The 26,788-nt window shown below is 44.1% G+C and overlaps 1 protein-coding gene across 1 annotated transcript in view; it reads right to left on the bottom strand.

The window, feature by feature from the left end:
- The window catches only part of MYO15A (myosin XVA), a 1,426,381-nt gene that overhangs the window by 506,426 nt on the left and 893,167 nt on the right, over positions 1–26,788 (bottom strand). The window contains exon 43 of the mRNA XM_078662701.1: positions 12,236–12,311. Within this exon, the coding sequence (XP_078518827.1) occupies positions 12,236–12,311 (76 nt within the window). The remainder of the gene's footprint in view (positions 1–12,235; positions 12,312–26,788) is intronic.

The raw sequence follows: 26,788 nt of genomic DNA on the forward strand, positions 1-26,788 counted from the left end.
GCCTTTTTGAGGGGCAGGATTATATCCATCCAGTCCTACAAAAATAAACAGCGCAGGGCGGAAATTCTTAGTATAGAGAATAAAATTCAGAGCTTGGAATATAAAATTCAGCATAATGAAGTGGGAGATGATATCGGAAAGGCTTTGATTCAATCTCTTAAAACAGATTTGGCGGCAGTAGTAGAAAGGCGGCTGCAAGAAAGGTGGCAAGCCAGTAAACTGGCCCATTTCAATTATGGGGAAGGTTGTGGCAAGCTACTTGCCTGGAAGGCAAAGAGTGATCTGGCCAAGAATTTTATAAAAGAACTCAATTTTGTGATTGCTGGATGTCCGATTACAGCAGGGACTAGCCTTGAGGATACTATGTTAAAATACTATGAAGAAGTTTATAAAGAGGATTTATGTACGACCAGGACGGAAGTCCTAGGGTGGTTAGATCAAGAATTACCGCAAAAGTATCCGAACCTCAGAAAGCTGCTGTTAATAATCTAATAACTGGACAGGAAATAGAAAATGCCATAAAATCAGGGAAATCCAGCAAAGCAGCAGGACCTGACGGTCTGCCCATAGAAGTCTTCAAGAAATTAAGTCATTATTTGTTGCCCGCCTTGAGTGAGCTATTTATAGCTATTTTTGATGCAGGTGAAGAGATCCCCCCTTCCTGGAATGATGCTATAGTGACTCTGATTCTCAAGGCCGATAAAAAAACAGACTGCTGCGATTCATACAGACCCATATCGCTGCTAAACGCAGATTATAAGATCTTAGCGAAGATACTAGCAGAGAGGCTGAATGGGGTCGTGGGAGCACTCCTTCACAAAGACCAGAAAGGGTTTGTGCGAGGCAGGAATCTTAAAGATCTAACCTATAGTCTCATAGGTGCCATCGACCTAGCCTCAATAGATAAGGTCCCATTAGCGGTCATTACAGTAGACACAACTAAAGCGTTTGACCGAGTAAACTGGTCTTATCTGCATGAAGTTTTGAGTCTATCCAACTTAGGGGAAAATTTCTGCAGGGCAGTAAAACAAATTTACAACACTCCGACTGCAAAAATATTAATTAATGGGAGGTTATCTGAGAAATGTAATATCCTTAGAGGGACGAGACAGGGGTACCCGCTGTCCCCATTACTCTACAACCTTTACATCGAACCCCTGGCAGAGAAAATCAGGAAACATGAGGAGATACTTCCTTTTCAGACCAGGGGTTGGCAGAAGAAAGTGGGGTTATATGCAGACGACTAGGTAGTATATACCTCAAATCTCAGTTCAGCACTACCTAAAGTGGATGACCTGGCTGCAGGGTTTGGGAAGATTTCGGGATACGAAATTAATCAAGGGAAAACGGTTATTATGGCCTGGAACATGGTCATACATGAGAGCTGTGTCAAAAATGAAATGAGATATTTGGGTATCAAAATCACTGAGAAAATCGAACAAATTCCTGAAACCAATTATCAAAAGATATATAAGGAGCTAGGGAAACTTTTGTTAGGGTGGTCTCACTTGCCCTTATCCATCTATGGGAGAGTCAACATCATCAAAATGACAGTCCTCCCGAAAGTTACATTCTTATTTCAGAATATACCGTTGACTTTTAAGGATGAATGGCTTAAAAAAATACAGTCTAAAATCTCTAGTTTCATTTGGGCCTCTAAAGGGGTGCGTATCTTGTGGAAAAAGCTCAGACGACAATACAAGAAAGGTTGCCAGATTTATCTTACTACGCCTGGGTGTTTCTGCTAAAAGGTGGGAAAGGGTTATTTAAAACACCAGATGACTCAGAGACAGGGAAGATGTATACAGCAATGTTAAAAGACATAACAGGGGGAGAATATGGTTTTATTCATAAATTCGAAGATCCGAGATTTAAAAAAAAATACGTCTAAAGACCCTACACAGCCTAGCGACAACTTGGCACACAATTCGGAAAGAGCTAAAAATCAATTATTTCAGTGAGATGGCACCTATTTTTGACTCTCCAGGATCCCCAGAATGGTCCAAGGACTGTCTGGTGCATCCACTGAAGGATGTAGGAATTAATATCAGGAGGCAGTTGATAACGTATGGCAATCTAATATCATGGGAAGAGCGCAAAATTTTGTTCGTTGGCCAACTTTCGAGATTTAAGTATTTACAAATGCTAAGCTGGAGTCATACTGATGGCCTTGGGGCAGGACTGTCAAATAAGCTGGAAGAAAGTTTGGTAGCTGGAACAACTCATAAAAAAGAAGTGGTGAATTACTACTGGTCATTAATGGAATTGTTGGATAGAGACTTCCACCTGCCGACGGAGCTGTGGGAGAGGAGCTTGCCAGGAGAACAGATACAAGATTTATGGCAAGTATCCTACGACATTCTATACTCCACAGTCCGACCTGCAAATTTAAGGAGGAACCACCATTTTTGTCTCCACAGGGTGTATTGGACTCCATACAAGCTATCTAAAATGGTGAGTGGAGTAGTTCCCAAATGCCCTAAATGCAACAAGGAGAAAGGTGATGATATGCACATGTTTATGTCTTGTCTGGCGATCCAATCCTTCTAGCTGGATGTGAGTAACACAATTTTTTCCATTCTGGGTGAAGCACTCCAGGTGAGTGAATTGCTGGTTTTCTTTGGGCTTTCAAATAATAATGCATCTATGTAAAAAAATATGAAAAAATTGATTTTTTATTTAATATTACTTACTTGTAGGGAGATATGTAAGAACTGGGTTAAGGCTACTCCCCCTAGCAAATTGGAATGGTTGGCCTCAATAAAGTATACAAACACTTTGGATAGAGCATATAAATGCAGGCGAAATGCTTTCTGGCTCCCCTATGAGGTGTGGTTACAGGCTTGTATAAATGAGTCCAATGATTAGGCCTCTATATCAATTTGTAAATACTCTGGTGGTAGCCGACGGATCGCAGGGCGGAACAGGCACCAATGGTTGAGTACGACTGCAAGGTATAGAGTGTACCATCCCTGGCTCCCAATAAGATCACTAGAGCTGCCCAGGGGAGAAGTGATCTGGGGCAGTTTTTTCTGCTTATACGGGCTATGAGTACTAAAAAAGAAAAGAGAAAAAAGAGTAGAGTAAGAGCAGGCCCGAACAAGCAGGGGAGCCCACTGAAGAAGGAGAAGACTCTCAGGAGGACCCACAGGATGAAGGCACAGGAGTCGCAAGAGGACCTTAGGCAGCTCACCAAAGATGGAGGCCCACGTGCAGAGGATGCAGTGAGGGCGCTTAACTTCGGAAGACAAGGTGCTACTTCTTGTAGCCCAAACATCTCTGGAATGCAGAGCTAACATGCCTTGGCAACGGCAAGCCGACGCGGTGCACAAGGGTTTGGTCCCAGCGGCCGACAAGCGATACTGTCCTCAAAATTGCTGAGAAGACAGGTCAGGCCTCTAGGGAGCTACAGAACCACCATCTGTGTTACTGCACCTAGGGAAGTCTGTGGGACGGCAGGAGCAGCAGACCGGTCAGCTTTGCTGCGGTGTGTGCAGATGCAGGGGAGTGACTCCTTCACTCAAAGGGAGATTACTTTGGATGTCCTTGATGCCCAAAGGCCTTCTGGAGAACCTGGATGAAGCACAGAGTCAGACGATGAAGAGGACTTGAAGAACAGTGAGACCAGGAGCAGCAGAAGTTGTCCTTGATGCAGTCTCGATTCCATTGAAGTCCAATAAAGTCCAAGTGTCCAGACGGTCGAAGAGTGTCTTGGTTTCAGAGGTGAGTCTTGCTCCACGATGAATCAGAGGCCTCACCCACAAAGGAGCCCTTAAGTACCCTATGGAAAGGGTTAGAATGACTGAGGGGACCCTCCTAGAGAAGGGACTGGACATAGAAGAGGATACTCCTCTTTCCTTTTTCCAGTTTCACACCAGAGTGGGAAGCAAGGATTCATGAACTGGCTCAAACCGGAGTATGCAAGGAGGGAACCAAATGTGCCCTAAAAGCAGTCTGGTGGTGATGGCAAGCCCCCCTGCCAATACACTAAGTCCTGTCTGGGAGGTTCTCACACCTCCCTATGACAGGAACCCTATTGTTCTACCTTCCCCTGCTCGAGCTCAGCTCAGCTGGGGTGGTGTGGTTAGCACAAGAATGATGGATTGAACCCAGATGCTTGTCACTGGGGGTGAATGTTTGCATTGTCCAGCATTCCGTCCATCAATTGTTTCTTTTGCATATGTCGCCCTAAGTGGGAAGGGTATGCCCAGACGTGGGTTCCGTGCTCACTACACCACTGGATTCAAGTTAGCCTGGCTGAATAAGGGTGATACCCTGAAACCGGTCTCAGGATGCTTCTTTCCAGTCCAGGGAGGACCTGGCTTGGCAGTTTGGGCTGGGCTGTTCCCACAAAGAACAGGGTCAAGACTGATTTGCATATGGCTGGGTCCAAACTGGGGTGGTGTGGTTAGCAAAAGAATGATGGATTAAACACAGATCCTTGTGACTAGGGGTGAATGTTTGCATTGTCCAGCATTCCGTTTATCAATTGTTTCTTTCAGCTGGCGTTGATGGATGATCTGAAGCATGAATCGGCGCCGTTCGAAGTCAAGAGTATGGGCCTCCAGACGGCGCCGGGGACTGGACATACGGCGTCGAAAACCTTGGAGCCGGAATCTGCCATGATGGCGCAGTGGGCATAAATGGCACGAAGGGTGCCTGGGTATATTGTTGGGGCATGCCCAAATTGAAGGCCAGCAGACCCACAGGACCCGAAGGTCCTCCAGAGGGGAAGGCTGCCTTGGCAAACACGTCACACATAGCATTTTAAAAATGCGAAGAATCTGAACCTGTTCCAGGAAATGGAGGATATGGAGCCGAGACAGGATCCACACGACATACATCTGGCGCCGGAACATCTGGATCCACAGGCAGAGCCACAGGTACAGTCTCATGCTCAGGAGAAGGTTCGTCCTGCGCCAGCAAGCCTCCCGAATCCAAAGAGCCCGCCGGCGACCGCGCCGGGGTACCTTTGGGTAAAGGAGAATGTACCAGAGTCACTCGAGGAGATGGCAAATGCGATGGAGATATCAAGTCCTTTTTGCGACGTTGAGGCGCCGGAGAAGATGATCTTGAAGCCCTTCCCTTCCATGAATGACGCCAAGAGCCATGCCTCCTCTTCTTCTTATGCTTCCTTGACTTCAAAGCATGAGAGGTCGACGGCTTTGACTTGGACCTTTTCCGTACCCTCTTCTCCTTTCTTGCTTTTGCCATGAAGAGTTTGGCTTCTCTTTCCTTCAAAGCCTTCAGGTTCATCGTGTGCCAGCATGAACATCCTTCGACGTCGTGGTCCAACGATAAACACCACAAACAGTCCTCATGGGGGTCAGTGATGGACATATGACCCCCACACTCTCTACAGGGCTTAAATCCTGACTTCCTTGAAGTCGCCATCGCAAAGCTACAGTAGAAACCACGAGAAATAACAAATTAACTTGAAACCATATGGAGAGTCCCAGAAAAACATTACGCGTTGACGGCGTGGAAAAAAGGAACTAACGTCATCACGCCAACGAGGCTCTCTTATGGCTCCAGTGACATCATACGGAATCACGAGCGGAGCCATCGCATTGTGACAACCAGGTCGGCCTGGAGAGCTAGGAAAAAGTTTCTGCGGAATGCTGGAGCAGGGGATATTCAAACGGTGAGAAATCCACAGCCAGATGTATCCATCAGAACAAATGGATATCTAGAAGTACACTGCTCCTTGTGCTACTCCTAGAAATTAACACACTATCTCAGTGATGAAGCACAAAGCAACACAGATGCAACTAGAGATGTTTTTGTTCTACGCAAAGAGCATACAGCCTAGGAGATTGGGCTGCATTACTCGTTTTAACAAAGGGTTTATAGATTTCCATGCATTGATCTTTTTTTTTAGGGCTCTGCTGAAAAAAAGCTCTACTCAATCAAAGGCGATCAACATTATTAGTCCTAAAACAACACCAGATCACTCAAAGTTTCACTGCTGGCATTTTACGGTTGGCTTGTGCTTGAATCATAGATCCATCAACATTTAGAACAGTGGTTTCCAAACATTTTAGAACTCCAACCTAGTTTCTAGAACAACAAACATTTGGGACTCACCTAGCTTTAATAGACATGAGGCGGGTGATTTTTGAATGTAACTAAAGCATCATGTGGTAGTGTACTGTCATTTACAGAAAGCACATTTTCTATTGAAGTGCATCTCACTTTGAACAGACATAGGGGTCCATTAGGATGTCGGGCGGATTGCCTCCGCCATGCCGCCACGGAAAGGCAGGCGGAGATTGCTGCGGGGGCCCCCTGCAGGGCCCCCAGGTTGCCACCACTGTTGGGGGGCACATGGGGAGGTACCTATGGTACCCCCCCACATGTACATATGCAAAGCGGCAGGCACCACGCGGTGCCTGCCGCTTTGCATCTTGAAATGCGTCAACATATGTTTTGCATTGTGGCGGGCGGTGCAGAGAGCACCGCCCGCCACAATGTAAAACATATAGGATGTGCCCGCCACTGTGGCGGGCACATCCTAATACCCAAAACGGGACCCCCGCCCTTATGGCGGGCGGTCCCGATCTCCGTTAGGGTGGCGGGCGGACAAAGTCCGCCCGCCATCCTAAGGGACCCCATACTGTTTTACTGATAAAACTATGTAGTGGCCAAATGATAATGTGGGGAAAAGGGGTTTCTGTGAATATTTATCATTTGTGCATCACCAAGTAAATAAAGTGTTTTGATTTATTTTGTTCCTATCAAAATCTGTTTCCAGCACACTTCAAAAATTACAAAATGAAATGCTTTTTTTTGGTGCTTTTCCTAACTGTTCATTTACAGATAGTGTTGTGTGTTGCAAAAAATCTACATCACACTTTGCTGTACTCCAGCAAGATTGTCACATAATTCACACAGGGGCCTGATGGGCTGTCTGCACAGACACTACGGTTAAATCCTACATTATGGGCCCAAGTTCTTAGATCTTTATTTTGGGCAGTTTTAAATAAAATAAAATCTCTGATTCTTGGCGTGGAAATATAAGAGTTTCAATTTATAAAAAGGGCTCATGGGATTCCCACAAAATTATAGGATGATAGCATTGCTTGATATCCCGAGCAAGATTTATGCAAAACTATTGCTGAAACATCTAGAAGAGTGGGTAAAAGAGGAAAAGATCTTACCTCTTACACAGATTGGCTTTAGGAAAGGCCATTCCACGACTGACGGATGTCTTTTATTGAAGTTGCTGGTAGAAAAATATTCTTTGATTAAGCAGCAGGTCCTTTATGTTACATATATTGATCTGTCATCTACTCTTGACACTATCAATAGGTCAAGGCTGTGTAATAAATTGAAAAATTGGAGAATCCCAGAGGAACTTCTGGCATTGATAATTCAATTACATAAAGGGTCATCAACATACATTTAGTTGAGGAGCAATGGAGCTCTCTCAAAGAAATTCAAAACTCCCCAAGGCTTGAGGCCTTGCTCTCCTCTTATTTTCCATATGCATAGCGGATAGCCCCTATCATATAAAGAAAGTGAGATCTTTTCCACCAAGATTTGAAGAAGTGGAAATACTGCACTTATTTTACGCTGACGATACTATCATCCTGGATCTAACCGTAGAAAGTGTGCAGAGATCATTAAAGGCCTTTACTGGTTATTGTAGGGAAAGTCATCTATTAATGTTTCAAAAACAAAAGTTATGGTTTTACTTCAAAAAGGTGTATTTTAAATAAATCAATTAGGCATAGTTTATGGTTAAATGGCCCAACAGTTGAATTTATTTCAGATTATAAATAATTTGGCATGATTTTTAGTTGGCACCTCAAAATCACCTCGCTTGTTACAGTGCAAGAGTTTGAGAGCAGCAGGTGGCTGTAGCACTGGAGAGATTGGAGATGAAGCTGGGTAATAACTTGTGGAGATGTTAAGAGAGGCCTATGACTTGAAAATAATAAGTGTGCTTTCATATGGTTCCAAAACCTTGATAGAAGAAGAAATAAAATGATTTTAAGTAATTCTAATTAATATTTGGAAGTCGTGGTTAGGCATCCCTAGGGGTTCAGTTAATGCAGCAATTCGGCATGATTTGGGATTTATGAGTATCAAATGTAAATACTGTCAAAGATTTTTAAACTATTAGTAGTAGCTGCAGAGGGCACAATAGGTATTAATTGAAACCTTAACTTCAAACTGAGAATTAATTCCTGTGGGTGTGGAACCTGAGGAAAAGTTTAAGCAGTGTGGATCCAAATGGGTCTTTCGATACCGTTATATGGCAAAATACTGTCAGTAAGGTTACAATTAAACGCCTCATTAAGGTTTCTGCTGCTCTATGTGAATATAGGGAATGTGGGAAATGCCTTGAAATTATACATTTACATGAGACAGGAGAATGAGGAAAATGCAGTATTATTTAAAGGGTATTAAGGCAAAGGAGACCCAACGGTGGATGTTGAAGCTGAGGCTGGAACAGATGCAACAGTTTCTAGACTGACAGCCTCCAAACAGTACCTTTCCAGGTATTGCAGGAAATTCTAGAAATTGCCCGTTTTGCAAAAGTAGCCCATGATCATTGAGTCATCTGTTATTCGATTTGCTCAGTATTAACAGATGAAAGAAGGAGACTGCTACTCCCAGTTTTTAGAGATACGGTTATTAGGTATTTTACTGCATTGCTTTGTTCAAATATGAAATGTGAACATATTATGCCATGTTCAAATATTTTGACAAACTTTTCACAAGATTTAAGGACATTGTATTAGCGAGCTAAGTATAAATAGATGATTAGAAGATAGCCAATTATTTTCAATGTATATGGACAACAAATGCACTTTAAAATTGTGATACTGTAAGGCTACAGATCATGTATTGCACTTTAACTCAATACTTTATACTGCAGCTGGTGACTTGAGGTTGAGAAAATGCCCCTACGCTTGGCACTTTCGACATGTGACTTTTAAAAATATGATTGATACTGTTTAGTTACAGACCCCTTTTGCATTTTAACTTCGTATTTTAGATTTCGGCTGCTGTCTTGAAGCTGATAAAATGACCCAGCATTTGGAACTTTTGATTACTGAGGTTTTTTTTTAAATAGGGAGGGCTAGGAATGGGTACATGGTTCTATAATAGGCAAATAATGTGCAGTAGAGATATTAATGTATTTAAAAATTGGGCATTATTGTTTCAGGAAGACATATCGTCTTTGCACTTTATTGCTGTATTCGCCTTAGCAGTCAGAATGTATTTACATGATAGGTGACAGTTTTTGTCTTTTATGGTTGTATTCAATTTTTTTTAATTCATATTTATTTATTAATGAATGGAAAATACTTTTCATATTATGTGCGCATTTTAATAGGAAGTTATCGGCATAAATATCAAACTTAATAAACTTACTTACAGAATTAATTTTAAAAACTCCTTGCACTTTGCAATCTGAGAAAGAAAAATTAACACCATCCCATAAGCAGCAATTTGTTGGGAAACATATAGCCTGTCATTTCACCTCTGTCTGTGAAGCCCCAAATGAGAAAGATAAACACACAATTTTAAGGCATCTTTATTTATTGCTCGGACTTTCGCAACTCACCAAAAATCAGCTGGTGGCCCCCAGTCTGGAAAACACTGATTTAGAATCAACAATACTTTTGCATCTTTGTCATGGGTTGCTTGAAAATTTCACTTGGAGAACGTTAGTGCGCCCGAGATAAGTAAAACAGTACCTTTTGTAAGTTGTTCGGTATTTACACCTATTATGTGCCATAACTTGATTCTATAACACCGATAAAGAATGTTAGTGTGTCCACTAATTAAATTGCAGTGAATGTAATTTTTTTTGTTTAAAAAGCCACTAATACATTTTTGAAAACCCCAGCTGAAAGTATTTTATGCCATGTAAGAAATATAATGTTTGGGAAGGAAGGTTCCCTCCTCACTGTATGGATCACAGAACATAGAGCAAGCATAGAGGAAAGGCTGACTCTAGCACTTGAACAAACTGCCCCTAAAACAGAACCAGATCCATTGGTGGCAGATATAAGCTTTTGTAATTGGTTGAACAACTCCCTGAATGCGGTACTACCTCTTAAAATAGTCACAAAGAAAAGTAGTACTTTTAAATCACCGTGGTACACTCCAGAGCTTAGAGATCTCAGAAAGATCTGCAAAAAACTGGAACGCAGATGGAGGAAAGACTGGGCGGTTAATAATAAAGCGGACTACCGATCTGCCCTGAGACTCTATAAAACCTCCCTGAAAAAAAGCTCAGGTGGCTTTCTTTGAAAATAAAATTAATTTATCATCCAACTCCTCGAGAGAAACTTTTAAAATAGTTAAACAACTACTTAAGGTTCCTTCTCCAGTAAGCACCCAGGAATGTACAGAAGTAAGATGTAATCAACTAGCGATTTCTTTGAGTCCAAGATACAAAGAATCCTTGATAGTCTACCGCAGAATGTCTCTGTTCCGTATGGTGACATCCACCTGGCCCCTACTTCTGGCCCCCAGTTGGACTCCTTTAGTTGTATTACCAGGGATGACTTCTGTATAGCCCTATCCTCCTTGAAAAGTGGCTCTCCATCTGATCCTGCACCCATGTATATCCTTAAGCGGATCGCAGACACTATTGCCCCATTAGCAACAGAGCTTTTAAACGCCTCTTTTACCTGCGGGGTTGTGCCACCCAGTGGGAAACAGGCCAGGGTCAAAACCCTTTTAAAAAAAACGGGGCTTGATCCTTCGGACCTGGCCAATTTCCGCCCGATTTCATTGCTACCCGGCCTTGGCAAAATTGCCGAAAAAATGGTTAAACAGCAGTTCTCTGGGTTCCTCGAAAATAACCTGCTGCTGAGTAACTCCCAAACGGGTTTTCGTCCGGGGCAGGTAGATAGTGGTGACGGAGGAGGCAAGGTGTATCTTAGATTCAGGAGATCCGCTGTTGTGATCCTCCTGGATCTAAGTGCAGCATTTGATACGGTGGACCACGAAATTTTAACTCACCGTCTTGCCAGATTGGGCGTAACAGGAATGGCCCTGAAATGGCTTACATCCTTTTTGAATAACCGTTCATTTAGGATCTGGGAAGGTGGTGTACTTGGCTAAATCTACCCCCCTCCAGTGTGGAGTCCCTCAGGGCTCTTCTTTGAGCCCTACTTTGTTTAACGTATATATATGGCCCCACTGGAGGAGGTGGTGGCTCCCTTTGGGATCAAAACAGTCACCTATGCGGACGACACCCAATTAGTCGTCTCACTAACCCAACAAGAGGGATGTCTGGATAACCTCTCCGCCTGCCTTGCCGGAATATTCTCCTGGATGACCAGTTCGCGGCTCAAACTAAATGGAGCAAAAACGGAGATCATGCTCCTGGGCCATCATTTCACATCTCTCCCCAAAGCCGTCTGGCCCTCCTGCTTGGGTGAGTTGTCCGTACCGAAAGACAAAATTAAAAGCTTAGGGGTGTGGTTTGAGCCCAACCTAACTTTTAAGACGCAAGCACAGAAAGTCGCAGGCATTTGTTTTGGCCTACTACGATCAGTACGGAAAGTTCTTCCTCTCCTGCCCCCCCCAGTCCAGGACATTACTGATCCAGGGGTTAATATTATCCAGACTGGATTATAGTAACGCCCTGTTTTTAGCAGCTCCTGAAGCTACCATCAATATCCTACAACGGGTGCAGAACGCAGCAGCCAGGATGCTCGCTGGGCCTCAAAAAGATCTTCGGCCAGACCGGTCTTGAGAGCACTTCACTGGCTGCCAATACGCGAAAGAGTTATCTTTAAATCGCTATGTATCACCCATAAGGCTCTCCAGGGTAAAGGACCCCCGGTCCTCAGGAGCCTGATCTGCCCTTACAAATCATCCCGGCTCTCCGGTCGGACCTCGGAAACCTAGCCAAGGTTCCCAGAGTTAGGAAGGTACACACAGGGGGTCGCCGTTTCTCTGTAAATGCGGCATAAAACTGGAACTCTCTCCCCAGCTGGATCCGTACCGAACCCTGCTATCTTAAGTTTTGAAAGGCCCTTAAAACTTTTCTTTTTCCCAAGGCCCCCTAACTATCGGTACCCTCTTCAGTTTAGTTATTTGTTCTATTCTGTTAGCGCTGGGACGCTTTTGGGCAGCCATGCGCTTTATAAATCAAATTTCATTTCATTTCATTATTCACATCAAAAGCCCTTGAATCCCAGATTGTGAGCCATTGATTCATAACCTACGATGAGTTAATCAAAGTAAAGGCAAGACATACCCAACAATGCCTTCATCTGAGACCTCTCCTCTTTGGTGATCCTAATGCAAGCTTCAGAGAGGGTGTCACTGAGTACCTAGAAAGCATGAAAAATGAAAATGAAATATACATTGTACCAATAGTTCAAAATATCCCAAAACAAAAATGGTGACAACCCATAACAATTATTGATCCTTTAGTGTGAGGCCAGGGCAGGCAGTGGTTACTAAACAATAACTGTGACTTATTTACCTCTGGGGCTCTGGGGCCAGAATACATTTGCACTAAAACTGAATGATCAAGTACTCACTTTTAGGACTCGGCCTTCCTGGGGAACAGGGTAGAGCAGTCAAGGTTTTAGGAAAGCAAATGGCTTTATTTGCGGGAAAATAAACATTATGCAATCTAAATGAAGATAGACAAATACACCAGCAGGGCCTAGCACGGTCTGGACAACATTAGGACACTAAAAGCATATTTATGTCTTACCTGCTAGTTGCTGTTCTTTTGTTTCTCATTGAGCCCTAGGGTCAAGTCTAATCTATTCTCTATGTTGAATACTAATCCGTTAAGTGCACCACAACCTACTATACATAAGTTACTATTAATTCCTTAAATGTTCACATTCACATACAATCACACATTTTATAAGATTAATTGAAAATCTGTTATTTAGTATATCAGGCCACTTTTAGTATATTTGGCCAACAGTGTTACACAGCTAATAGCTGCTTTTTCAAGCTTCTTTTCAGTCATATCCAGATAGCAAACACCCAACCAATTTTGCACACGTTTTCGGATCAAAATACTATTGGTGGATTTGACCTCTTTCATATCTCACTCAAAACCATGATATGGTACCTTATGAAGTGAGTCTCAATCAATAGACAGCTTGGCAGAGTTTTCCCTAGCAATGGATTAAAAAGTGGTCATATAAAAGTCCTTTCAATCAACCAATGGAATTTTAGAAATATATAAATATCAAATAAATATTTTAAAATGAGGTTTGGGGTTGCTATCCCCAGAAGGAAAAAAAGGGAGGCATGGAGGTCTGCCTCAATTAAAACACAAAAAATGTAAACCTCATAGCATTAATTACATTAATAAATAAAATAATGACATACAAATAAGATTTGGCAGTGTTACCCTCCAAAAGGAAAAAAACAGACACTGGTGTGTGTGTAAGATTATGGTATTATAAAGCATTAATTATGAATAAATATTAAATTATAACTGTAAAATTGTGAAATATAAATAAAACAAATTGATACATTTAAATACAAATAATATATATATATATATGTATGTGCGCATGCATATACATGTGTATATATACACACACATAGCTATAGTATAATTCACTGAAAAAACAAAGCTTTCAGAAACATTATAGTTAGGCTCTGGTTTCACTTGTACAAAACTGGAGAAATTCAGCAGTTATAGTTTGCTGTGCTAACTATAACTTGTGCCCCCACAAGGCACTGCTTATGACCTCACAAATTACATCATTCATGACATGGTCAGTCACATGGATGATGACATCTCAAATGACATCAATGATAACATCATGCAGTGACAGTGAGGTTTTTTTAAACGTTTGAGTGTTAAATATATATACCAATGTGTATTGATGAATCAGTGGGTGTATGAGTGTCTGTATGCATGTTTCAGTGGGTGCGTGACTGACCGTATAAGTGAGTGAGTAGGTGTCTCAGTGAATGTATGAGTGAGTGACTAGGTTGAGTGAATGTCTGTATCAGTCTGTCAGTTGTGTCTAAGTGGCTGTAAGGGTTGGTGATGGGTATGTGAGTGGCTGTATGGGTGATTGATTGGTTGTCTGAGTACCTGTATGGCTGTATGAGTGACTGTGTGGGTGGGTGAGGGTGGTGTGGCTGCCTGCATGGATGAGTGAGTGGGTGAGTCAGTGGCTGTATGGGTTAGTGAGTGCATCTGTGAAGGTCTATATGGGTGACTGAGTGTGTGTATGGCTGTGTCGGTGAGTGAATGGATGTGTCAGTGGTATATGGGTGAGTAACTGCATATGTGAAAGGCAGTGCAGGTGAGTGTTGGAGTATATGAGTGACTGTGTGTGTGAGTGAGTGATTGTGAGAGTGCCTTATGGGTGAGTGTGTGCTTGTGTCAGTGACTGTATAGGTGAGTGAGTATATGTTAGTATCTGTATGAATAAGAGAGTGGGTGTGTATATAACTGTAGAGGTGAGTAAGTGGCTGTGTTATTGACTCTATGGGTAACTGAGTAGGTGTGTGAGTAGATCTAATGGTGGCTGTGTGTGAGTGGCCGTACGGGTGTAAGAGTGGATATATCAGTGGCTGTATTTGTGAGTGAGTTGGTGTATAAGTGGCTGTATGGGTGACTGAGTGGATGTGTGTGTTGACATATGAATCAGCGAGTGGGTGTGTAAGTACTGGTATGGGAATGTCAAAGTTTTTGAGAATGGTATTGTGAAAGTTGAAGTGGGTATATGAAAGGTTATATTGTTATAAAGTCAGCGCTTGGACGCCCCCGGGCAGCTATTTTCGCGCTTTATAAAACTCATTTTCATTTCATTTCATTTCATTGGGCTGTGAGTGGGTGCGTCAAAGTTTCTGTGGATGATGTCATCAAGGATGTCATGAGTGATGTCACTGACCATGTCATGAGTGATGTAATATGTGAGGTCATAAGCAGTGCATTGCGGGCGCGAGTTATAGTTGGCTCAGCTAACTATAACTGCTGAATTTCTCTGGTTTTTTACTAGTGAAACCTGAGCCTAACTATAACGTCTCTGCAACCTTTGTTTTTTTAGTGAATTTGTGAGGTTTTTTAACTAGAAGTTGCATTTGCAGAGTGGTGGAGAAAGGGGGCTGGACCCGACCAGCACTCAGGAATCCTGCTGTGTAGGACTTACAGGAGGTACCAGGAGGGCTTCTTGGCCCCCAAGGTCCCTTAGGAGTAAAGTGAACTTCATCCCCTAACCAGTAGTGCACCACAAGCTGCACTAGCGAAATGGGGCGTGGCCTCCAGAGACCACTTAGCAATCTCTCCGTGTGGGACTTATTGGAGATAACAGGAGGGGTAATTGTCCCCCAATGTCCTTACGGGTCAACTACCCCTCCTATTATCTCCAGTAAGTCCCACACAGCAGGATTACTGAGACCTGATAGGAGGCCATACCCCCTTTCTCCACCACTCTGCAAACGTGCCTCCTGGCACACTACTCGTTGGGGGTAGAAGTCCACTTTAGTCCTGAGGACTTCAGGAGGCAAGGGGACCTCATCCCCCCACCAGCAGTGCGCAGAGAGGCGTGTTTGCAGAATGGTGGGAAAAGAGGGTGTGGCCTCTGATGACTTCTCAGCAATCTACCTGTGTGGGGCTTACTGGAGGTAACAGGAGGTCTTATTGGCCCCTAAGGGCCCTCTGTAGCTAAGGGGACTTCATCCCCCAACCAGGAACGAGCAAGGAGGTGCGTTTACAGAGTGGTGGAGAAAGGGGGCGGGGCCTTCGGCGAGTTGCCAGCCTATTTATTTATTTATGTAGGAAGGGGGGCCGCATGGCACCCCTTCTCTGGACCATTTTGGGCCCCAGGGACCCCATTCCCCGGGCCTGACTTTAAAAAAAATGCATTTATTAAAAAACTTGAGGGGGAGTTCGTGCGACCCCCCCCCTCCTAGCCGATTTCGGCCCCAGGGACCCTATTCCCAGTGACCCAGGCTTTTCTTTTAACAATTCAAAGGGAGGTAGGGCCAAGCAGCCCCCATCCCAGGCCATTTTCAGCTCCCGGGGCCTGGTCACTACCTTGGGGACCTCGGAGAGAGCCTTAAGGCCCCCGAGGTTCTGGCAGTTCCCCGCCTCCTGTGGGAGCAGGCATTGCTTTTACACACAGGGAGCTGCTAACATGGAGCTCCCTGTGTGTAAACGCTAAGTGTGCTTCGCTTTGAGCAATCAAGTGCAAAATGCTCTCGCTTGCTCAAAGCGGAGCACACTGTTTGCTATGGTATGGTGGGAGCGGTGCTTCCCATGGCATAGCAAGCTGTAATGTCCCGAGGTTGGGCACCTCAGCTGGAGCCCGCTCTTGAGGCTGGCAGTCCACAGGGCCATCTAGGGCTCCTGGAGGGGAGCAGCATGGCCCCCCTCCTTTGTCTACATTTGCCCGGGGGAGGTGGTGGTCCCCAGGGCTGGAGGTCCCCAACATACCCACTTCATTATTTAATTTGTGCCACAGGGAGGTGGCTGTCCCCGAGGCTGCATGAGCCTTCAATGCCTTATTATTTCATTTCAGCCCCGGGGAAGTGGCTGTCGTCTGGGCTGAGGGGGAGGCAATAGGGCCTCCCTCGCATTATTTTATATGCGCATCCCTGCCCCAGGGAGGTGGCGGTCCCCAGGACTGCGGGAGAGCCAAAAGGCTCCCTCATAAATATTACTGTTACTGCCCTGGGGAGGTGGTGGTCCAGGGGGCCTGCAGGGGAGGACTAAGGCCTCCCCAACGTTATTCTTTAAGTACTTCGGTGCCCCGGGGCAGCGGGGGAGCTGCTAGGCTCACCCGCATATAATTAGATCAGTACCCCGAGGAGGTGGTGATCCCCGGGGTTTGAATAGCACAAGGAGTGGGCCCCCGTGCACCCCCCTCCTTCATTTGCATGATGCCCCTGGGACCTGGCACACCTGGGGCTATAGTAAACGAAGCGCAGGCTTCATTTCTTTTTATTATTTTGCGGCGGATTTGTAGATCTACCCGTGAGTCCACTGCAAAATATAAAAAATTAAGCATTTTACCTTCGGGTCACTCCTAGTAGTGTAAAGATGATTGCATTGCAGGTTATTTTCTAATTACAGGTGCATTGTGTACACAACTACACATACAGTTTTGAACAAAAAAGTCTCATACCACAGACTGGGATGCTTCTTCCTCCACACAGAGCGCTGGAGAGGGTTACAGGCAGCATAAAGATACAAGCTCACCTTCTTCACAGGGGCCAGGGGACAGAAGGCACACTGCCAGGGACCCCATCACTAGCACTGTTTTCATTTAATTCTAACGAGAGCTCTCAGATACATCCTGCTGTGTTGAGCAGTGCTCCTGGGAGTGCAAGGGCTTCACAGGAGGATATACAGATGGGTGGCATCTCTGTCACTGAGCTGAGAGCTGTGTGAGCTCAGGGTGAGTGGAGGAGGACCCCAGGCCATGACTCAATGCATGACCTTCAGGAAGTAAGCATCAGTTGTATTAACTCTTAACTCGCTGGTTTTACTTGTCAGAGGACAACACTTGCTTTTCATGTTTGAAAACAAGTATTTAAAAGCAGTGCTGATTAATTAATTCTGCTGGGGGGGGGATTAAAAATTCTGCCCACCCCTAGAGTGGAGTAGACTTGAGTGGCATAAACTGGAGTGGAGTGAATGCAGTTTCGTACAGTGTCATGTCGTACAGTGTCGTATCATAGAGTATGGTGGTGTACAGTGTGATGGCATTGAGTGTTGTAGCTCAGCGTCCGATGGAACAGAGTCTAGTGGAGTGGCGTAGAGTTTGAGTTGCGAACACAGGATTGGCGTAGAATGGGGTACTGTATAGTGGAGTAGCATACAGTGGAATATCATAGAGTAGTGTGGAGTGGCATATAATGGAATAGCACAATTGAGTGCATACAGTGGAGTAGCATAGAGTAGAATAGCATAGCATAGAGTAGCGTACAATGGAGCGGCGTATAATGGAGTGTCCAAGACTGGAGTGGCTTACAGTGGAGTGTGATAGAGTGGAATAGCATACAGTGCAGTGGAGTACAGTGGACTGCTGTACAGTGGAATGGCATGCAGTAGATTAGCATAGAGTGGAGTGGCATAGAGTGGAGTGGCATAAGGTGTAATAGCACAGATTGGAATGCATACAGTGCAGTGTTGTAGACTGGAACAGCCCATAGTGAAGGAGTGCACATTGGAGTGGCCTAGAGTGTAGTGGGATACACTGGAATGGCATACAGTAGAGTGGGGTAGAGCGAAGTAGCATAGAGTGGAGAGGCTTACAGTGGAATACAGTACAGAAGATTGGCGTAGAGTGGAGTATGGTACATTGGGGTGTCATAGGTGGTGTGGTGTACAGTGGAATAGGATAGAATTAAATGGTGTAGAGAGGAGTAGCATACAATGGAGCAGTATAGAGTGGAGTCACGTACAGTGAAGTGGCATAAAGTAGAATAGTATAGAATGGAGTGTTGTACAGTGGAGTGGAGTAGAGTGGAATAGTGTAGAGTGGAGTAGCGTAGAGTTGAGTGGTGTAAAGTGGAGTGGCACAGACTGGATTGGCGTACAGTGGAATACAATGTAGTGGAGTGGCATAGAGTGTAGTTGCATACAGTGGAATAGCATACAGTGGAATGGGGTATAGTGGAGATGCGCACAGTAGTATAGTGTAGAGTGGAGTAGTGTACAGTGGAGTGGGGTACAATGGAGTAGCATAGAGTGGAGTAGTGTACAGTGGAGTCGTGTACACTAGAGTGGCGTACACTGGAGAGGGGTAGAGTTGAATAGCAGAGAGTGGGGTGCCGTAGAGTAGAATAGCATAGAGTGTATTGGCATACAGTGTATTAGTGTACAGTGGAGTGGCGTACAGGGGTATAGCATAGAGTGGAGTAGTGTAGAGTGGGGTGAGGTCCAGTGGAGTGGGGTACACTGGAATAGCATGCAGTGGAGTGGCCTACTCTGTAGTTGCGTACAGTGGAATAAAGTCTGAGTGGAGTGTCGTAGAGTGAAGTGGCAAAGAGTGGAGAGGCATATAGTGGAAGAGCATATAGAGGAAGAGCATAGAGTGGAGTGGCATAGAGTGGAGTGGTGTACAGTGGAGTAGCGTAGAGCAGACTGGTGTACAGTGGAGTGGCATACAGTGGAGTATCTAGAGTGGAGTGGCATAGAGTTGAGTGACATACGGATGTACATTAAATTTGTCAGAAATGTACAATATGGTCTGCAGAATAACGCTAGATAGCGATTTGTGCTGCCTTGCGTCTCCATTTACAAGGTAACGCAGGGTAAAACATGGTGGTCTTGTGTTGCTTTCTAAATCTGACTTAAGCATTGCGCTGCCCATTGGAGATCGTGAGTGATGCAAGAGTAACACATTACAAAAATGCATCTGGCCCTTAGTTATATATTGTGCCACGTTGCACCTCGGAAACTTTGAGGTATACCATAAATCATACCAATGACAAGGCAGTATATAATTAGGTAATGTCTGCCTTTACAAAAAAAAGGTAGGCATATTTTTTTAACGCTTTACATGTATGTGAGTCACGCCTTAATTATAGGGAAGTAGTAGGTTTTATTACTATTCCCTACCTATTATAAAGTGTTAATAAATAGGGAATCTAATTTCAATTTTTCTACATTTTTTAAAAAAGATTACAGAGTATTGCGCTGGTACCTAGGAAGTACAACTTTTAAAATAATTTGTTTTTAAGTTGCTGGCAATTTCTCATTATTTCCGTGGTACTTCATGCACTTAAAAAAAAAAAAGAATAAAATCTGTAAAAAATAAAAAATACGCTGTAGTACAATATATTTGTGAAATATTGTGTATTACAGTGTTTATTAGCTCTTACATATATGATCTAAAAATATATATTTTTGAGAACTGCTGGAACACAGTGATTTTTTCTTTAAATATATAGAAACTATATATAGTTTTTCCCTACCTGTTACCACTTTAATAAGTGGTAATAGGTTGGGAAACATGACTTTAATTATGTGGTAATAGGTAGGGAAAAACATAATACTTACCTATATCTAAACCCCTAACCCAGAAGGCAGGGAAAGTGGCCATAAAAACGACATGGCTGCCTATAACCTTTCTAATGGCCATCATTAAGCAATCACATAATGCCATGTCATTGCTAGGTACTGCTGTAAACAAAATGACTGTGACAAAAGATATCACTAAGTTAAAATACCATATGAGTTAAAAAAAAATACCATACTTACCTCTACTACTCAAAAGGATCATCTACACACCATAATATATATTCCAGCCAAATTTCATTCATATCTTTTAAGCCGTTTTCATACTACGCTTGAAAACAAAGTCCATGGAAAATGCATTGGTGTCAAAATGCGTTTTGGGACCCCCTTTATACTTTGCATCCCCTTGACGAATCTCTGCAAAACGTTGCATCATCCGCCAAAGAGAAAAAGCAATAGGTCTGTAAACAAGTTAGTAGCGACCAAGAATCAGATGAATTGCTTTCTCTGGTAACTCTAACTATAACTACAGAATGGGCCGTAGCAGATGGTGACATTTGTTAGTAGTGACGCGTAAAAGTTCTTGATGAGTGCCCTGTGGTGAGCGAGTGTAACTAGCTAGCTTGACCATCATTTTGAAAAAAGACTGGCCAATGTTGCATTTTCTTTTTTTTTTAAATTCTTTTTATTAAAGTTTTTCACCCTTTTACCGTGTTTTCCAATACATATTACAGCACAAAAAGTACAAAAGAAGAATCATACTAACACAAATACTTTTCTAACCATGAAGACATATTTTGATGTCATGCATGTAATACATATTTTTTTTATAAATTCCTTCTCCCACCCCATCAGTGGAGATCCCTCCACTATTCTGCCCTATTTTTCCACTGGTCTACTGGTTGCCAGATCCTTCCTCCCAGTGCTCTCGCCCTTCTACCCTTCCTTTCGTATATAGCTTTCTCCAAATTATACGTGGAAAGTAGTCTTGCTAACCAAGTTTGAAATGTCGGGGGCGCCCTGTCAAGCCATGCCCTTGCAATTCCAATCCGATATACCGCCGCTACCATGAACAAAAATTCTATAGGGAGGCCCACTGTCCCTGACGACACTCCCCGCATTAATAGTTCATCTGTCAATTTAGTCTTAATCCCCAGTGAGCTCTCCAAAAATTCCTCAATTGCCCCTTTTAATGTATGCAGTTGTGGACATTGCGCGAACATATGGACAATATCCGCCTCTCTTGAATCACACCGTGGGCAAGTGATTCCTATGTCCCCCCCCACTGTGCAATTCTGGCCGGAGTATGATAAAGAGAATACAGTGTTTTGTAATGCTGCGCTTGTAATGTCGCAGAACATAAAACTGTTCGCCCTAAGTCTAAAGATGTCTGTAATCCCTCCGAGGACGATCCCACTTTCTCCACCCATTTGCTAGCGTATTTTTCCCTATCATCGTTTTTTAACACATACAGTTCTGCATACAGCTGCCGAATTGTACAGTGGTTACTCCTTTCAATATGGTCCATTATTCTGCAGTGATTAAACCCTATCAGTCCTCCTCTTTTATTTGAGAGGTAACTTCTTATCTGCAGATACTTAAAAAAACTGTTACCCATTATCTCGTATTTCCTTTGTATTTCCTGAAATTGCAAGATCCCCCCTCCATATCCAGTAAATCCCCTATCTTCTTAATCCCTTTATTGTCCCAATCCTTCATGATTGCGTCCCTGAAAATATCCCCTGGAACTGAATGATTTGTGTACAGTCGGGTATAGCAGTTGTATCTGCCTATTCTAAGCTTTTTTGCCACCACCTTCCAAACATTATATACCGCTCGTAGAGTCTTAAACCTGGTATGTTTAAAATAGCTATAATCAACCGTATTCAGCAGGCCGTTCTCGTCCTCCCCCCCACCAGTGCTCTATATACATTCGTGCAACCTGATCTACCGGCCTGTTGCTCATTTCCCCCTCCACCCAGGAGCCCATGAGAGTACTGCAGGGCCGCTGCCCAGTAATAAAGTCTGAAGTCTGGGGCCCCCCAGCCCCCCTTCTCCCTAGAAAGTACCATATACCGATATGCTCTCTGGTCTTCCCTTGAGCCCATATCAGCCTATTAAGTATTACTTCCAATTTTCTGAACCATGCATGGTCAAAAAAGAGTGGTATCGCTCTAAAAATATACAAAAATTTCGGGAACGTGATCATTTTAATCACGTTTATCCGGCCCATTAGTGTCAGATGTAGATTATGAATCCTTTCTGTATTTCTTTTTACTTTATCTAATAGCGGTTCCATATTAAGCCCCACAAGATTGTCTAAGTCGGTAGTCACTTTTATCCCGAGGTATGTTGCTTCGGGCACCACTCTAATATCCTGATATGTTGTGTACCTATTCTGCACTATCTGAGTCTTCCCTTTGTTAATCAAATATCCAGCTATTACTCCGAAATTCAAAGCCTCTTGCTCTATTTCAACTATCGCTCTCCCTGGCTTCGATGTTATGATAGCCACGTCGTCCGCATATGCGAATAGCTTATACTCATTTCCTTGTAGTCTAACTGGAGAGATATTATTGTTGCTTGCTAGTTTTCTTAAAAAGGGATCCAAATATAAAGCGAACAGCAAAGGCGAGGCTGGGCAGCCCTGCCTAGTCCCACATTTTATCTTAACTGCCTTTGTATAACTTCTATTTATTCTTACCCTTGCCTGTTCATATAAGGCCTGGATTGCTTTAATGTAGCCCCCACCTATCCCAAACCACTCCATGGCCCTCCACAGATAGTCCCAGGAGACCATGTCGAAGGCCTTCTCCGCATCGAGAAATATGGCCGCGACAGGGTCTCCTGCGACCTCTGCAGCATCCAAGATGGTAATCATTTGCCTGGTATGCTGGGTTGTCCTTTTCCCCGGAATAAATCAGTTTTGTGAGGTGATGACTAGCCCCTCAATAACCTTGCTCAAATGTTTGTGCGAGTGATTTGGAGAACATTTTTGCATCTGCGTTTAAAAGAGTGATTGGCCTATAAGACCCTGGTTCTATTGGTGGCTTATCCTTCTTTAAAATCACTATGATATCTGCCCCTGCCCAGGAGTGTGGTACTGCCCTGCCTAACTGTGCCTGCCTAAAAATTTCCAGCATATCTTCCCCCACTATATCCCAAAAGGTCTTATAAAATTCTGCCGGTATTTGGTCCGGCCCTGTGGCTTTCCCCGCTGGTAATTTATTCACAGCCTCACTTACTTCTTGTAACGTTAAAGGGAGATCTAATTTCTCTTTCCCCTCTGTACTTAATGTTGCATGCGGTATCTCTGCCAGGTAGTCCGTGATCTCCAAATCTATGTTACTTAATCTCTGATCATAGAGGTTGCCATAGAAACTCCTAAAAACTTCCTGCACCTCTTCCACTTTGCTAACTACATTTCCTACACTATCTCTGATTTCCTTTATTTCTCCTGCTGCTAAGTTTTGCCGAGTCCGTATTGCTAAAAGGTGGCCTACTCTTTCATTAAATTCATAAAAATTTTCCTTTTTGGCCAGAAAGTTTCCCGCCGCCTTCTGCGCCAAACTTTCCCCTGCCTCTGCTTTATTCAGTTGTATTTCCAGCAGTATCCCCTTTATTGGTTCTTGCTTGGTTATGGCCATGATTAGTCGCTCTTCTAGGCTCTCCAGATCCCTCAACCTTTTATCCATCCTGATCTTCTCCTTCTTGCTCCTCTGCAATGTGTAGCTCAGAGTCTCCCCCCTAACTCCAGCCTTGAACGCCTCACAAATCATGTTGACAGAAGCTGAATTTCTATTAACCTCCCAAAACTGTGGAATCCATTCCTGCATATGACTAATATATCCTGCCTCCCTCAGTAATCCTCTCTCAAATGTCCATGTATTGATTTTGCTCTCACCCCTGTTAACCAACGGGAGACTTAGCACCAGCGGATTATGGTCCGAAACTAACCTTGGCAACCTTTCTAGCTGGGTTCCGCTCATTATTGAACTTGAGATGAAGAAGTAGTCTAACCTGGCTACCATTCTATGGGGTGCTGAATAGTAAGTGCTCCCTGTCCCTATTGGATTATTTTTCGCCCACACATCCACCAAAGCATTATGTTGCGCCAAATTATGTATAGCCTTACATGTTTACCTCTTCCGCCCAGCATAGCCTCCTCCACCCAACAAGCCCAACCCATCAAGGCCATTAATATTAAAATCTCCACAGCATATTATAGGCTCTGGCCACAGTGGGAGTTCTATGTCTAAATATTCAAAAATCTCGGGTTCGTCGTAGTTAGAGCCATAAACAGATACAATTGTAAAACATCCAGCATGTGTTTCCACCTCCACCATAACCCATCTTCCCCCTTGATCCTCCTTTTTCCTTTTAAGTTTAACAGTCCCTTTCTTAGCTAGTATGGCGACCCCTCTTGTCCTAGTTTCTTGTTTTGTATGAGCAAGGACAACGAACCCCAACTGCTCCAACATAAATTTTTCTTTTCCTGCAATATGCATCTCCTGCAGACACATTATTTCCAGCCTAAGCATTCTTAACATGGCAGCAACTTTCTGTCTTTTTACTCCATTATTCAGACCACATATGTTCAGAGAGACAATCCTTAATGCCATTTATATTTCCTGGAGTTTTCCTTCCCAAGCATCCTGATACTCCCATCTTTATATACAGTTAGCGACACATCCTCCTCTCTGCGATTTGTATCATTTTTGTCATTTTGTGCTGTTTTTTCCAAACACCCATCACCCCCACTATTTCCCCCCTCTGCCCACCCTCCCTCCCTGCGGCACCCCCCACCCCTCTCGACTCCAACCCCCCCTTCAACAGGCAAATAGGTCACTCATGACCTATGTGTGACTGCTGTGTGTTGTAGAGTCGCCTCCCTCTCCTCCCCGTTGCACAACCTTTTTTCCCCCCGCTGTGTTGAATCCTGTGTTGTGCCCCTAGCCTGCTGTCAATGTCTTAGCCTTTTCACTCTACCTTATTATTTCTTTCCTCTCCCCTTGTTCAGCTCAGTGAGCTCTGTTAAGTATTCCCCTGCCTTTACTTCTGAGAAAAACATCCTAGTACTCCCACCTATGAAGATCTTTAACTTTGCCGGAAACATTAAATAGGCTTCTGCACCTTGTCGCTGAAAAGGAGCAATTAATTGCCTGAGCCGCCACCGCCTCTCCACAGTTACGTGGCAGAAGTCAGGCCTTGCGAAGAACGTAACTCCCTGAACTGTTTTTTTAGAGTCTGGTCTGGCGTTCTCGATGATTTCCTGTCTTGCCAAGAAATTTCCACAAAATACTAGCATAGCTCTAGGCAGGTTATCCTGTCTCAGATCCTCCACTGTTTTACACTGCTCCATCTTGAATGCCTGCAAGTCCGTTACCTCATCCTCGAGCCTGCCCGTCCGTTCCTCTACCTGCACCACTCGCTCTTCGACCTCCTCGTCCTTTTTATTCATTTTTCTAATTGATGCCTGTATTTTCTTTGTGTCATGCCTGGCTCTCCGACTCTCTGCCCTGGCTTCAGCCTGCATTTGTTTTAACGTATTAAACATCATATCCAGTGTGGCATGCTGTGGAGTTCCACTTTCAGCCCCTCCTGTTGCTCCTCCTTCTCCTTGCATGCCCTCCTGATACACACTAGAGGTTGCCGAGTAGTCCCATAAAAGTCTTTTATTTGTTTTATCTGGGGAACCTCCACCTCCCCCTCCTCGTCTTGCTGTCGTTTTCCTCCTTTTCTGTGTGTCTTTATCATCAGATCCGCCACTCCCCTCTGTATCTGAGCTAATTTCTGTAGAGACTTTACCTTCTTCCTTGCTCAAGGTGGAGTCTGAACCCACATTAACTGAAAAAAATGTATCGCCTTCACGCTCTATTTGTGAATCAAGGCTAGCCAGGCTCCCCCATTTCGCGCACTGGATCTGTTTAATGTTATTACTCATCTCTTCCTCCACTTGTAGCAGTGCGTCCAGCATCTGGGCGTTGTTAGTGCTTCCTGCCCCCTCTGCTGCACCGCTTACGACTAGCTCAGGCCCCCACTCACCAGCTGCAGCTGCTTGCTGCTCATGTCCTCCGTCTCCCTCGTCTCCGATGTGCCCGCAGGAAGCGTGCAGTCCGTGTCTGATCTTTCGGGTTGCTCGGCAACCAAGACGCTTGCGTCCGCGAGGATGGTTCTCTCTGCTCCCGCGTCTCGGTAGGCGTCATCAGCAGCGTTTCCCACAGGAGAGTGCCTTGCCGGGGCCTTGACTGCTGTTCCTGCCGCTGACTTCGTACTGATCGACTCCGTCAAGGTAGGCTGTCTAAAATTAGAATCCTTGGCGTCTTTGAATATCGTCGATCTGTTAATCCGTATGGGTGTGGATATGTCTTTGTTTTGCCCCTGTATTGCGAGCGGCAATTCATTTCGACCTGCCATGGGTTGTGTTGATTTCATTTCGAGTTTTCTTTCTTTCTCGGCTTTCTTTTGCTGTGCTTTTTGAGCCGCGCTCGCTGCAGGGGTTACCCGTTTACTTGGTAGTAGTATTTTGGAAATAGTCCCGGTTCCTAGGGCCTTAAACGCGCTAATTGCTGTCGGTACCGCTTTATCCTTGTCCTTTTCACTTTTTCCTCGTTGGGACATTTTAGTCAGACTGCTATACAAAGTTTCCCAATGCTCTCTAACAGTTTAAATCGCTGTCAGACCTCGCTGCTGGAGGCTGAATTCTGCGGTGCTGATTGCCCTTTGATGTCTTCCTGCAATCCACAAAATCACCCGCATATCCGACTCAGAATCCGTATCAGGGCAGCTTCTTCATTCTCCTAGTCGGGAGAGGGAGTAAAGTGCGACTGTGCTCTACAGCCCACTAGC

Source organism: Lissotriton helveticus, chromosome 10 (assembly GCF_964261635.1).
Source record: "Lissotriton helveticus chromosome 10, aLisHel1.1, whole genome shotgun sequence".
NCBI lineage: Eukaryota > Metazoa > Chordata > Amphibia > Caudata > Salamandridae > Lissotriton > Lissotriton helveticus.